The 15,676-nt window shown below is 46.4% G+C and overlaps 1 protein-coding gene across 2 annotated transcripts in view; it reads left to right on the top strand.

Annotated features, from left to right (window-relative positions):
• The window catches only part of PIK3AP1 (phosphoinositide-3-kinase adaptor protein 1), a 79,493-nt gene that overhangs the window by 5,137 nt on the left and 58,680 nt on the right, over positions 1-15,676 (top strand). Inside the window, exon 2 of one of the 2 annotated variants that reach the window (XM_032778205.2) lies at positions 2,936-3,352. The exons of the other annotated variant lie outside the window; for it this stretch is intronic. Coding sequence (XP_032634096.1) covers positions 2,936-3,352 — 417 coding nt within the window. The remainder of the gene's footprint in view (positions 1-2,935; positions 3,353-15,676) is intronic. 2 annotated transcript variants of the gene reach the window in all.

The raw sequence follows: 15,676 nt of genomic DNA, 5'->3' as shown, positions 1-15,676 counted from the left end.
GACAGGATACTAGGCTGGATGGACCTTTGATCTGACCCACTATAGCTGTTCTTCTGTGCTTGATGCTTCAGAATCAGGATCAAGTGTAGTTCTGTGCCCTCCCACTAGCAAGAAGGGGAAGTGGGTGAAGAGTAGGCATGGTTGCTGCTGACGTCTTAACTGACTACTTCTAGACTGCTTGAGGTTTAGTTTTCTTTAAAATAGTCAAAACTCCTGACTCTTAGGCTTAAGAATATCTGTATAAACAGAGCGCTAAAGCATTTAATTATAACACGAGGGGATTTCCTTGGTTCTGTTTCTCTGTGGACCAACACTCACATGTTCAACACCTCCATCCCACTGACTCTAAACAACCTAACGTTTTGCAGCCTTGGTTCAGAGGTGGAGAGCTGGTGGAATCCGTACATTCGTTACCCTAGTACAGGTCTGTTAGGGGGAAAGAGAGGCTGGCTAGAAGAATTATGGCTGTGGAGGGTACAGTTGACATGTACTCATCAACAGGTGTCGTGCCTCCCTGTGTAGCTGCTCACCACAGTGCAGTGCTTACAGGGCTCTGGGTATGCCCTCTCTGTAGAGGTAATGGTACTAACAGAGCTAGTAGCCTGGATGTACAGACTATCAAACTATGGCTGCATCTTGTGCACAAGTGCTAGAGGAAGGAGGCTCCCTGTTCCCTTGTGCCCTTGCACTGGTGCAGCCTCAAAATGCTCACACAACTTAAAATTCACAGGAAGGTTTTGCAGTGTTTCCTAAAGACAGTCAGATTCTGGTTTTGCTCTTCTGGGACTTAGGATCTAACTTTGGAACAATCAGCTAAGAATATCCCCAGCTCTCATACGCTTTGGGATCTGCATCTTCCCAGAGAAATACAGCGGTCCTAGTAGTTCATTTATAACTCTGTCTTCACTGTAGCTGGGGTATAATCCATTAATTGTTGGAGTCTAATGGCTGCTGCTTCAGCCACTGCTGGAGCCTGTCTGCAGACTCAGGAAACCATCACTGCATTGGTTACACCTGGGTCACACTGTCACGCCTCATTTCTCAGCCAGGGTTAAAATCAACTTCAATATAGAAGAAAAATAATGGTTTGTCTGTCATTACATGACTGGGACCCACAGACCCAGGCACTTGTCTGCCTTAATTCAGTCCTCCGCACAAGCCACGATGAAGGCCCTGCATACTTTGGCTAGCTGAACCTAATTTCTGCTGCAAGGCTCCTGGGTTCAGCAGCACAATGGAATCTTTTGAGGCTGCTTAATTTTGGTTTGATATTAATGAATTAAATGTGGACATTTAACCTGTGCAGTCACCTGTCTAGATAAATCCACACTTATGCTGTCCCCAGATTACCAGAAGTTTTGCTATACTAAACCAGAGATTGACACCTATTTTTCTTATAAAAGCTTTTTTATTTTTTCCTGATGGAGGCAGGGGTGGCTCCAGACCCCAGCACGCCAAGCAAGTGCTTGGGGCAACAAGCCGCAGGGGGCACTCTGCCAGTCACCGTGAGGGTGGCAGGCAGGCTGCCTTCGGCGGCTTGCCTGCGGAGAGTCCGCTGGTCCCGCAACTTTGGCGGACCTCCCGCAGACATGTCTGCGGAGGGTCCGCTGGTCCCACGGCTTTGGAGGACCAGCGGACCCTCTGCAGGCAAGCTGCAGAAGGCAGCCTGCCTGCCATGCTTGGGGTGGCAAAATGCCTAGAGCCGCCCCTGGATGGAGGTGGGTGCTCTGGGGGTTTGGACAAATTCAGAGGTAGGTTGGGAGCATAGGAAAGGCAGATTAGGAGAAACATCCAGCTAAAATGAACAGCACTGAAATTAACAATGAAAACTGAACTGTAATCTTCAGGTTTTAGAGTCAATGCCCCATTTTGGTGAATGGGGAAGTTCATACTTTAAGGATCTCTTTAGACATGCGGATATAACACTGCATCATTTCACTTTGGCTCACCCTTCAAGGCTTTCCTCACGATCAGGAGTGCTTATATTCTAGAACACGAGTATGAAATAAATAGTGAAGAGGCATGGGCTCTCCTGGAATAGGAGGCTCTGGCTGTAATACTGACGGATGCTTTGGTGCTGCCAGAAGGCTGAGTTTTAGTGTTTGCTTTGTCGATTCCTTCACTCCAAGCACAATCTGCTAAACTTCAGGCAAAAAGCTTCCTTTATGGAAGTTAAAGGAGAGGAGGTCAAAACTGGGCTTGCAGAGGAGAGGATCTGAAGCCTGAACTAAGGGGTTGCTGTTGTGTCTCCATACTGCAGGCTCTGGGAACTGAGCTGACTCATTTCAGCTGCACACACACACCACATGCCGCTCAGGCAGGTTGCATGGTGCTAAGAAGTGAGCAGATGCCTGGCCCCCATGAAGACCATGGTAGCTTCCAGTAAGACTTGACACACCTTGTCTAAATAAAGATCTTTCTTTTTCCAGGTGTGCTATATTTAGTGCCAACTCCTTCTCCTGAGTGTTTAACTTCTAGGACACCCTTACAAATCTGCAATGTCCCTGTCATCAATTTGAATTCAGTTTTCACCCTAGCGGGGACTTTTTTTCCCCATTAAACTCTTTATCCCTCCCCCCCACCCCACCCCAACACACACACAATCTGAAAATTTCCACCTGTGACTTATCTCACTCAAAACAGAGCAGGAAATTCCCCTCTCCCCTGCAAAGGGGGCTTGAGAGAATGGAAGAGCTACTACTCGGATTTTAGAACAGGAAATGCAAGTACAAGTTTAGCTATCCTTACAGCTGTCCTGTGAATGCAAATGCCACTTGTTCATTCTCTCTGCATCTGCTCTCCTAATGTCCCATCAGGTTCTGCTAATTTCACAAATTAGAAGACACAAGAATTTGCTTCTCTGCTCCAAAACTGAGGTAAGATTCTGGCTGCAGAGCTTAATACTTCTCTCTGCTTTCACCTTGCATCTGCACAGGGGCCCCTAGGGGATGCGATGTGCTGATTGTGCATGCCAGGGATGCCAGTGAATGGTGTCAGTACCTTCAGAACCTCTTCTTCTCGTGCCGGCAAGTCCGAAAGCAGCGGGTTCTGAGCTACGAAGTGAAGTACGGGGCTGCCATTCCGTGGGAGGAGTTCGATCGATTCAGCAGCAGCCGATGCATCATCGTGTTGCTGTCTGCTGAGCTGGTGCAGAACTTTTACCTCCCTGACGTCCTTGGGAGCCTGCAGGAAGCTTTGAAGCCCCCACACAAAGTGGTCAAGCTGTTCTGTGGAGTGGAGGATTGTGACGACTATTCAGGGTTTTTCAGGGACTGGGCCCAGTGGAAAGAGCTCACCTATGATGATGAGCCAGATGCCTACATTGCAACAGTCAAGAAGACTATTTCAGAAGGTAAGGTGGCAGGCTGGGATTCATGTCTCTTTGGTTGGGGAAAGGGTGCATGTTGTTAGTGATCCCTCTTTGGAGCTGTTCACATATTCTTCTGAAATACAAAAATAAAGCCTGGTCTATAATCCTCTATAAGGTTGGGAGCTCTCCAGACCCCTTTTCCTCCACCCCACCCACCAGCTCCATGTCAACAATCTGCAAAGCATTTGGAATCTGGATGGCATGTTAGCTATTAATATTTGAGGGTTGCCTGTATAATCGGATGTGCTGTTGAATGTCTGGGAAGCTAGCGCGTCTTCAGAGCTCTGTCCATTCTTCACTGCACTGATACTGACCCAGGCTCATAAAAAATAGGAGACTGTTCTGCTAGGTTATCTTGTCCCCCCTAAAGGAGCCAATGTATGATTGTTCCCTACAGCAGTGGTGCCCAACCTTATTACATAGGAGGGCCACATAAACCTAAGCATGATCTTCTATGGGCCAAACAGATTCTATATATTTTAAGATTTAAAATCACCTGTATTGATTTATATTTTAAGTTCAGCTTTTTTTGTATGTATTTAGAGAGGTTGTTTCTATGTGCAGTGTTGTCTGTTTACACACTTATGTAAACTAAAATGATGTAACTGTACCAACAAAAAGTTAATGAATCGGCCGTTAGTATATTGTGTTGAAGCAGGCCAGGGGCCTTATGAGAGACCCTGTGTGTGGCCCGTGGGCTGTAGGTTGGGCACCCCTGGTCTACAGTATATTGTCCAGTTCTCTCCTTTAAATCATAGGTGCAACAGCACTGGAAAAATCTGGGCAATAGAAAAGACACCAGCACCTGCTACAAATCAACTGCAGGTGTATTTAGCATAGTCATAGCAGTTCAGAATTGCACCTTTGCAATATAGCACCTCTGGCACTATATTGAGCCAAGCAGTCTGAAATGGTGGTCAGTCTACGGCTTAAAGTCAAGGACAGTGCCACATGGTGGCCAGCTCAGGCCCAGTGGTACAAGATGCTAAGCACCCTTCTCTCCCAGTAATCTCCATGGCTGCTGAGCGTCATTGGCACATCATAGGATCGTAGGGCTTATCTACACTAAAAAGTTCTGTCTCTTTGATCATAGTGGTTAAAGTTATAATTCAAGCAATATAACTCCTAGTGTAGACGGTGATACTAGTGTGCAGGTATCTTATACTGGTATAATTGTTCCCATACAGCAAAGAGAGTAACTATACCAGTATAAGTCATCTTTACACAGTATAACCATAGTCAGAGACTGCGTTCCTCAGACCACAGCTCAGGCCACAATGGAGTGCACACACAAGCCCAGTTTTGGATCCTCTGTTGAAATCCACAGAAATCACTTTGGATTCAAAATTGATAGGCTTTGTCACAGGGTAAGCACAGGCTCTCCCACTTTTGTGCCTGCACCCTGTGTTTAGGCTGGTTTAATAAAGAGTATTCACTCCCTCTTTTGTAGAATCACCCAAGTGTCTTTATTTACAGTGCTTGTGCAGTTCCCAGATCCCCCAACAGTTAGTGCCCCACAGACCCTCCCCAGGGTGTCCCAGCCCTTGAGACTTCCTTATTGGCACAGAGACAGAGATACTGTCCTCCTGTCTCCTCCCAGGGCTTTTATAGCCTTCTCCTGCCCCAGCCCAGCCGTCACTACTTAGCCCAGCAGGTCGTCTGAGCCAGCCCTCGTTAGGGCTTGCAGCTGGGCTCCCTGCTGAGTACCTGCATCTCTACACCCAGCCTACTGGCCAGAGAGCAGGCTGTAGCCAGCATTTTGGCAGGGCTTTAAAGGGGTTTTACCCCTGCCCTGCCACAGGCTAGACATGGGGCCAAGGTAGAAATTGTTCTTCTAAACTTGATGTGAATGGGGTCAAAGGCAGCTAAATTATTGCACCTTGAAATTAGAGACGTTACCAATTGTTTTGCCATTCTGCTGCAAAGAAAAGCAGGAGACAGAATTTAGTGTAGCGCCTTCCCCTGGCTGAGTGCAGCACCAATATTTAGCTAATGAAATTGATTTCCAAAGTCACTATCTCAGTGGGTTTTGGACGGTTGGTACAGATTGTTAACTCCAGCAATCTTACATTAGCATGTCAGAGCTGGAGACCAATGACCTCTGAATGGGGGCTGGCAGGAGTCTCTAGATTCTGTTATGCAGAGACTGATCTCAAGGTGCAACCTGACTGATGGGGTAGAATGTTTATGTGGGGGTGAAGGGGACAATATTAATTACAAGGCCTGTAAGGGGACCAATAGCTCTCCAAAGACTTGCTGGGGTTTCTCCTGTCCTGCTAATGTGCAGAAGCAAACAGGAAGGGGAAGGAGTTACTCCTACTTATCTCTTCTTCCTTCCAAGTGCCCAGTTCTCCTCATTCTTCCCCCAGACCCTCTGGCTTCCAGCATTTTGAGGGAGGGGCAAGGTGATGGGGGAAGAGGTGGTTTGTGTAGCAGACAAACCTGTGATTCTTAGCAGTGGGACTCCCTCTTGTCTAATCATAGAAGATTAGAGTTGGAAGAGACCTCAGGAGGTCATGTAGTCCAACTCCCTGCTCAAAGCAGGACCATGCAAGCGCTCTTTTTTAATCCTCTTGGCACATAGCATATATATGGAGACACCCAAAGGGAGAACAGGAGGCCAACATCCTCCTCTGAGGCATCTGCCTTCTCTTCCTCACACCCTGGAGTTGTCTCACTTTAGACAGTACCCAGGCATTAAGTCTTGGGAGTGGGGCATAAGGACCATAGGCTTGGGGTGAGGGTGCTAAGGGGAGGTGCAGGCTGTGGGTGAAAAGAGGGATGTGCGGATGGGGATAAGCAGATGTGCTGAGTGGGTTGAGGCAGATCCGCTCACCCCAGTGGAGCCCTATTCCCATGCGCCTCCCAAGGTCATTGGGAGACAGGCTCCCATCACCAGGAACATAGGAAGTGTGCTCTAGTGAGGCTGCCCTCTTACAGCCCTGAGGATGAGGAAAGCCCACAGCCTCTTCTGCACTCCTTGGTCTTCACATTATAGCAGCTATAAAAACCCCAGGGAATGCTCACTAGCAATCAAGGTGGAATTAAGGTTAAAGATGCTTGAGTCAATCGAGTGCAAACTACAGATTTTAACTTTGTGGAGAAGGTTTTAAATACCCCCTTTTTGCTGGAAACTATTCAGGTTATGGTTCCCCAAAGAAGGGACTCACCCACTGGAACTGTGTCCCAGAGACACCAACCTTGGTGCATGTAGAGTGTTGAAAGTGTGTGCCAATGGTCTTGTCTCATACAATGCGGGAATCTCACTACCCTAACTCTTGCTCTCCGTGCAAGCGCTCTAGTGTAATCATCTGGGCACACACAGGATACATGTGGAGACATGCTAGCGCTATCTAATTAGTTGGATACCTGGCTGGCATGGGGAACCAGGGATGATCTTGCAAGGTGCCGAGAACCTGCTGGGAAATGCCAAATGCCCTTGACATCTTTCAGGACCAGCCTCTATGATGAGGTAAATGATTCCTTTCTGTATTCTGCACTATCTAATGGGGAACTTTTACAATGCTTTGTGGGGTCTACGACCATGAAGTAGCAACTGCTATACAAGTACATTTCTTGTTGATAAAATACTAGGAGTCTGACTTTTTCATGTTCAACCTTAATTCTTGCTCCACAGATTACCATTCAATATGACAGGCAAATGTACTGAAATCACTGATACTTGCCTGCAGCCTTTTAGTACAATTTAATGATGATTTTTAAGGCAGATCATGTTTTAACTGACTTTTTTACATAATCAAAATGGTCCATGCTTTCTTCAGTTGCCTTACTTGAACTCAAATGCATATACCACCAATTGGCTTTATTCTACCTTTGCTAAATATTTTGTCAGAAGAAAAGATAGTTTTAACTATTAAGTATTTTATTTATACAGCTCTCATCAGGGAGTCTTTCCTAGTTTTCTTAAAGCAGTATAGTATCTGTTAAGCTGACTGTACTGGGTTCGTTTTAACATTTTGTAAGAAGTTACAGAAACCCTACTCCACTGAGTTCTAACTTGTGTGACAGAATTTGGGGCTGTTTGGGCGCATGGTGGGACACAGTTCTAAAGGACTCAAGACAGGGTTCCTGTCAGCCTGATAGTACAAATTGTAAATCTGTCCAAGATGTGATTGTTTCAGGGCAAGAAATGTTTATCTCACGTAAAGTCTGTGGATTACCAGGAGACCAGCTGCTCTAATGTTTGTTTAGAAAGGGAAGAGCTCCCCAGGTGTACAATAGTACATGGTTCCTCTTTGGGTGAAATTGTGAAGAACTGCCTTTCAATTGATTCTACAGTGTCAGGATAGAACCCGCCATGTGACTTAAAGTGCAGTTTGAGAACCAACATCTTCCCTAGCGAAACATGGTGTAGATACATAGTCCATGCCCTCTGGTGCTAGATGCCACACTACCTAGCAGAAAGGGTGGCCTTGTGGTTAAGGCATTGGCTGGGCCTTAGGAGAGCTGGCTTCGACTCCAGTCTCTGCAACATGCTTCCTGTATTATCCTGAGTAGGTCACTTAACTATTCCGTGCCATGGCCTACAATTTCTTACTACTGCTTTGTCTCTTTCCCTACGCTGTCTTCTATTCACACTGAAAGCTTTTCAGGGCAGGGACTCGCAGTTTGCCCTAGAAGAATGGGCTCTGATGTTGGTTGAGGCCTGTAGATGCTATTGCTATAGTTATGGGCGCACTAGAAATGTACCCATGTCTCTGACACGCCTGCACATGCTCACAGCACTGGCAATGGCAGCATCAGCATAAAATGGAAAACTAAAACTGTGGCAGAGTAATTGGGGAAAGCTTGAACTGTGTGTGAACTGAGAATTTGTGAGGGATTGACTGGCACATATAATAATGAGCCTCACAATGACAAGTAACTGGCAGCAAACTATCTGTTGGCTCTAGGGCAGTTTTCTCTACCTTTTTGATACCAGAGACCATTTTGCTGCCTTCCTAACCTGTGTCAGGGAGATTTCAGGGACCGGTGCCAGTCCATGGACCGGTTGTTGGGAAACATTGTACTTGGGTAAGAAGGGCTGTCAGCATATTCATGTTGTGTTTTGGAGATTGCACTATTGCTTCAAGTGCAGCTGTCAGAATGTGATTCCGTTTGGACAGTGCTGCAGACCACCACCTGTATCATCACAGGCCGTGAGCTACTTTAACTGCTCTGCTAGTTCTGTAGAAAGTCAGAAAAGGAGAAACTCTTGTTTTGCCTTACTGATGGTAAACTGTGCACTGCTTGTATTGAAGATAGAGAAGCTTTTGAGCTTACACCGAGCTCTTCTGGTCTGTGTAAACTCAGAAGGTTTTCTCTCTCTCTCCAACAGCAATTGGTCCAATAAAAATATTTCCTCACCCACCTTGTCTGCCTAATATCCTGGGACCAACACGGCTACAACAACGCTGTCTGTGGCTAATGACGCGTGCTTGCAGAAGCTGATGGGAGCAAGGTGATGTGTATAGTTAGAATGGTATCGCTCCTCAATACTGACAAACATTAATTAAAGGAGATTTGGAGCGTTCCTGTTACTTTCAGTGCTCTGTTCCCCACAACACCTACTGATTAGCTCATTTTACAAAACTTTCTGTAAGCTGAATGAAAGTTCAGAGGTCAAAACCTGGGAAAGTCAACTGTAGCCAGGGGTTTAGTGGCTTCTTGCTTGGAATAGGGACTCTGCCCAAAGTTGCTTAAAAATTAATTAAAGTTCTCCAACAATACACTTCAGACGTGGAGGAGGAGTAGAACTGAGATGTAGTGCAGGTATCTGGGGAGATCAATGCTGAGATACCACATAAAGTACTCTTCCAAGAAAATGTAGGTGAGGGTGGCTGCTGGGTGTTTCCAAGGAAGTCTTGCACAGACAAAAGGTGTGTGGGAGAAATAGAGCGAGGAGGCTGGGAGAAAGGCTGGAGAGGAGTTGGTGAGCAGGAGGACATGAGCAGAGATGCATATTGGACAAGAGTTCTGCAGAAATTTGAAGGTGAAGAACTTGAACATGGTTCAGAAAGCTAGTGAATGAATTGAAAGTTAAACTGTTCCAAGGTCTGGGACATGCTGTGTGCAGTTGTGGACCACAGCAGGAATCACTGATCATTTAAAGGACTAGGAAAGCCTTTAAGGAGTCACACATTGGACCACAAGGGCCAGAAATGAATTTATGCCATTTGAAAGCTGTGGGAAAACCGGTTATGAAACTTTTAATCCTAGCAGGCTTTGAAATAGTACTGACAATCTGTCTTACTCCAGGGTCTCACTCAGTACTGGGTTTGCTTACCTTCTTATGATCACAAACCTGGACAATGGACTAGTTTACAACAGGGCCGGCTCCAGGCCACAGCGCGCCAAGCACGTGCTTGGGGCGGCATGCCGCGGGGGGCGCTGTGCCGGTTGCCGGGAGGGCGGCAGGCGGCTCCGGTGGACTTCCTGCAGGCGTGGCCTGCACGAGTGCCGCTGATCGCGCGGGCTCCGTGGACCTCCGGCAGGTGTGCCTGCGGTGAGGTCACACCGAGGCCGCGGGACCACCGGACCCCCCACATGGAAGCCTGCGGGAGGTCCACTGGAGCCGCGGGACCGGCGAGCAGCAGAGCGCCCCCTGCGGCGTGCGGCCGTGGTTGGGGCGGCGAAATTGCTAGAGCCAGCCCTGGTTTACAAGCTTCCCATGAGCTAAAGGCCTCATCAGACTTAAATTACAGGAAACAGGCTGATGTGCTATAAATTGCTCGATTTAGTTGTGGGTGGGAAATAAAGTAGCAGAAACCACATAAACCATGTCGTGTGCAGGAAGGACAGTGAGGAAGTGCGTGGCCTTCCTGGTTCTTTTTTGCTGGGTGGCTGAAACTATGAATGAAATGTCAGAGCAACTGGTCCTGCTTATCCAAATGATTTGTTTCTACTTAGCACATTGCAGAAGTTTCAAAGTGGTTATACTTTTATTAGGGCTGTCAATTAATCGCAGTTAACTCACGTGATTAACTAAAAAAATTAATCGTGATTAATCGCACTGTTAAGCAATAGAATACCGATTGAAATTTATTAAATATTTTTGGATATTTTTCTACATTTTCAAATATATTGATTTCTATTACAACACAGAATACAAAGTGGGCAGTGCTCACTTTATATTATTATTTTTTATTACAATATTTGCAAAGTAGAATTATGTACAAAACAAACTGCATTCAAAAATAAAACAATGTAAAACTTTAGAGCCTACAAGTCCACTCAGTCCTACTTCTTGTTCAGCTAATTGCCAAGACAAAACAAATTTGTTTACATTTATGGGGGATAATTCTGCCTGCTTCTTACTTATAATGTCACCTGAAAGTGAGAACAAGTGTTCGCATGGCACTTCTATAGCTGGTGTTGCAAGGTGTTTACTTGTCAGATATGCTAAACATTCGTATGTCCCTTTATGCTTCAGCCACCATTCCAGAGGAATGCATCCATGCTGATGATGCTTGTTAAAAAAAAAAGTGTTAATTAAATTTGTGTCTGAACAACTTGGGGGAGAATTGTATGTCTCCTGTTCTGTTTTACCCACATTCTGCCATGTATTTCATGCTATAGCAGTCTCAGATGATGACTCAGCACATGTTCTTTTTAAGAACACTTTCACAGCAGATTTGACAAAATGCAAAGAAGGTATCTAGTCCAGGTTTTATTCATAAACATTTGTTATAGTGAAGCTCTCAACCCTTAGACTTCAGTGCTTCAACTGACCACCGGCTGGCATTGGCAGTTCCTGCTCTTTCATTGGCACTGGTCACCACTTGCAATCATGCAGAGGCCGGTAATGGCCAAACTTGAGTTTCACGCTTCACTCCACTTCCTGGTAGAAAGTCCACCCCAGCCCACCCACCATTGGTACCTAACTGGCACCCTGTTGGCAGGCTTAGTTCAGAAGGCTGAGGAATGAATGGGTCGTAGAGGCTATCCCTTTCTCTACACCCAGTGGACATTTGGGTCAAGGCAAAGGAGTACAGCAGCAATGTAAGGGACTTATGTTCTCTCTATTGTGTAGAAAATGGAGCCCTTCAGCTGGAGTGCTCTTAACCACCTTTAATTTAAGATGTCTAGGACTATCCAAAACCAACTCTTTAAACCTGAGACTAATGGAGCAGCTAACCAGTAATTCTACCTACTCTTTGCCACTGGGAGGAGAGTTACAGAAAACAGTTTGATGCACATCCAAAGTGCTGGATTATCTCCTACCTTCCCTGTCTCAAGTGAGCGATCCCTTCTAACACCCAGGAGGAGATGGGCCTAGCAGTGTTAATATGCGTGACGAACAAATCCCTTGCCAATTGCCATAAACACTGCAACCAGAAAACTTAAACAGATGCATTGATCGGTGTGTGCTCAGCTGCCACCATGAGTGACAAATGGTGTCAGAGTGACTGAGCACACTGTGTCCATGACTCCTTCAAAATCATCCAATGGCTAGCGAACAAGCCTGTTATGCAGCTGCTGCTTCCAGGACGATTCTATGTTGCACTGACCCTCCTGCCAGAGAAGCTGTTGGACGTTGCTCTCCAGCAATGACCATTCACTAGCCGGAGGTTGCTAGAGGGCAATGCACAGTGCTGTTGGCCCGCTCCTTACAGTAGGGAGAGATCGTTCTTCATCCTCTGCTGTGGCTGTGTCTCGAGGTCCTGCTGGCCTGAGAATGCCAAGCCAAGCAAGCTGCCTGAGTCTGCCTCCCCCAGGGGGCCTGACATTTAGAGCACTGGGGTGACCCTGCAAATAGGAAAGATGCTCCCTGAGTGAGAAATGGAGCTGTAACCCTTGAAGAAAATCCATGGAGACCATAGTATCTAGCCCAGGGGTTCTCATAATACATTTTTTGGTGGCTGGTGGCTGCTATGACAATTTTTCTTAAAATACTTAGTTAACTTTAGGAAAACAAATAAATATGCATATATCCACCTCCAAATCATTATAATTTATTTATGTTGTTTTTTTTTGCAGACTCAATAATAAAAATAATGTACAGTTCTCTGTTGTTTACTGGACCTAAACAGAATAGAAACACAAATAAGGTGCTTTGCACATTCTTGTCTTTTGTTGTTGTTTCTTTTGTCTTTGATTGCATTTTTTTAAAGACTTGCTAGTTAGTAAGTCTGCTGCTGCGAAAGGTAATGTTTGTTAATATAACTTTTCATAGCAGACTTACTAGCTAGCTGGGAGGCTGTGAAAAGTGATATTAACAACTGTACAAATAACAGTTTTCACAGCAGACTTACTCAGCCCTGCCAAGCCAGGGGACAAATTAAGTCCTGGATGGGGAGATGAGTAGGGACATAGGGGCGATGGTGGAGAAGGATTGGGGGCTGGGGAAGGAGTGGGGGCCAGGGGCAATGTGGGAGGCAGTGAGTCCAAGGTCCAAGGCTGGATCCTGAAGACTGTGGCTGGGGGCCAGAGCTCACCACTGCACATCTGGAACCTGGGGCTGGAGGAGGCTGAAGGGACCTGGGACAATGGGGTGTGTGTGAGCTCAGAGCTGGCATCTGCTGCCAGGAGGCTGGAATCCAGGGCAAGAGCCCAAAGTCCCACCACAGGAACCTGCCACTTGCCACCCTTCTAGTGGCCTTGGGGGAGAGGCTGCTTTGCATCCCCCCTCCAGTCACTGCCCAGGAGGCTGTGGCCTCAAGAAAAGCCCCTGGTGGCCACATTTGAGAAACACTGATAGCCTGTCCCTAAGGCTGGGGGTCATGCGTGATCTCCAAGCATTCTCCTGATTTCTGAAGCCCACAGCCTTCTCTTCTTATGGTCACTTGTCAGTCTGGTGCTTTTTTGTTGTTTTGACCACATCGCTCTCCAGCATTGGGACGGTTCTGTCATAGAATCATAGAATATCAGGGTTGGAAGAGACCTTATAGACTCATTGACTTTAAGGTCAGAAGAGACCATTATGATCATCTAGTCTGACCTCCTGCACAATGCAGGCCATACAATCTCACTCATCCACTTCTATAACAAACCCCTAACCTATGTCTGAGTTATTGAAGTCCTCAGCAATCCACCATACCACTTTTTACTAACAACCCATAACCATCTGAAGTTGATGAAAAGTCATCAAATTGTGGTTTTGAAGACTTCAAGCTACAGAGAATCCTCCAGCAAGTGACCTCAGGAGGTCATCTAGTCTAACTCCCTGGTCAAAGCAGCCACCCCCAACTAAATCATTCCAGCCAGGACTTTGTCAAGTGGGGCCATAAAAACCTCTAAAGGATGTCCTCCACCCACCCAGTAACCGATTCCCATAACTTGAGCCCACTGCTCCTTGTTCTGTCATCTGCCACCGCTGAGAACAGCCAAGCTCCATCCTCTTGGAATCCGCCCTTCAGGTAGTTGAAGGCTACTATCAAATCCCCCCTCACTCTTCTCTTCTGCATACTAAATAAGCCCAGTTCCCTCAGACTCTCCTTGTAAGCCATGTCCCCCAGCCCCCTAATCATTTTTGTTGCCCTCTGCTGGACTCTCTCCGATTTGTCCACATTCTTTCTGTAGTTGGGGGCCCAAAACTGGATGCAGTACTCCAGGTGTGGCCTCACCAGTGCTGAATAGAGGGGAATAATCACTTCCCTCAATCTGCTGGCAGTACTCCTACTAATGCAGCCCAATATGCCATTAGCCTTTTTGGCAACAAAGCCACACTGTTGACTCATATATAGCTTCTTGTCCACTGTAATCCCCAGGTCCTTTTCTCCAGAACTGCCTCTTCACCAGTCGGTCCCCAGCCTATATCAGTGCCTGGGTTTCTTCCATCCTCAGTGCAGGACTCTGCATTTGTCATTGTTGAACCTCATCAGATTCCTTTTAGCCCAATCCTCCAATTTGTCTAGGTCACTCTGGACCCTATCCTACTCTCCAGCATATCTATCTGGGGGGAGGGATAGCTCAGTGGTTTGAGCATTGGCCTGCTAAACCCAGGGTTGTGAGTTCCCTCCTTGAGGGAGCCATTTGGGGACTTAGTTGGTGATTGGTCCTGCTTTGAGCAGGGGGTTGGACTAGATGACCTCCTGAGGTCCCTTCCAACCCTGATATTCTATGATTCTCCCTCTCCCCCCAGCTTAGTGTCATCTGTAAAATTGCTGAGGGTACACTCCATCCCATCATCCAGATCATTAATGAAGATATTGAACAAAACTAGCCCCAGGATCAATCCCTGGGGCACTCTGCTTGGTACTGGCTGCTAACTAGACATCAAGCTGTTCATCACTACCTGTTGAGCCTGATGATCTAGCCAGCTTTCTATCTACCTTAGTCCATTCATCCAATTAATACTTTCTTAACTTACTAGTGAGAACAATGTGGGAGACTGTGTCAAAAGCTTTGCTAAACTCAAGATATATCACATCCATCGCTTTCCCCATATCCACAGAGCCAGTTATCTCATCATAGAAGGCAATCAGGTTGGTCAGGCATAACTTGCCCTTGGTAAATCTGTGCTGACTGTTTCTGATCACCTTCCTCTGCTCCAAGTGTTTCAAAATGGATTCTTTGAGGACCTGCTCCATGATTTTTCCAGGGACTGAGGTGAGGATGACTAATCTGTAGTTCCCTGGTTTCTCCTTCTTCTCTTTTTTAAAGATGGGCACTATATTTGCCTTTCTCCATCATCTGGGACCTCCTCTGATCACCATGAGTTTTCAAAGATAATGGCCAATGGCTCTGAAATCTCATCAGCCACTCCCTCAACACTCTGACCAGAGCTAATTCCCAGAGTGACCAGGAGGAGGCACCATCTGCAGAGAGTGGATTCCGCGACAATGGATGAGAAACCTGGCAGACTTGGAGCACCAAATCCTGAGCATAAAGCAGTTTGACTTTATGCAAAATGTCACAGTCTTGCAGAGGTGTGGACTTCAATCAATTGCTCATCATATTCAAAAGCAGCATTGCATGCTCTTCAGCCAGATCCCCAGGATGGACCAAAATACCCCAGCACGCCATGCTCTCAAATTCTGCATTGACGCATGAAGTGGTACACATCTGGATTCTACCTGGCAGAGCCTGGGGGCCCACCCCAGAGATTTGTGGATTTGCAGGATTGAGCCGGATCTGGGAACTTCACTACGTACTGCCACTAAAAGATATTACTCACCCATCTTGTCTCTCTACCATCAACCATGGTCACTCTGCAGATGCAGTGCGCCACAGTAGACTATGTATATTTGGTGATGATGGTGGTGTTGGTACACCACAGAAAGTCAGTGGAACTTAAGAATCTATGTTACTTTTGAAAATTTTACCCAGAAAAACTCTACAAGAATGTAGATATGAAATAGTCAT

The sequence above is a fragment of the Chelonoidis abingdonii genome, chromosome 16 (genome assembly GCF_003597395.2).
Source record: "Chelonoidis abingdonii isolate Lonesome George chromosome 16, CheloAbing_2.0, whole genome shotgun sequence".
NCBI lineage: Eukaryota > Metazoa > Chordata > Testudines > Testudinidae > Chelonoidis > Chelonoidis abingdonii.
This window is presented reverse-complemented; position numbering and strand designations above follow the sequence as displayed.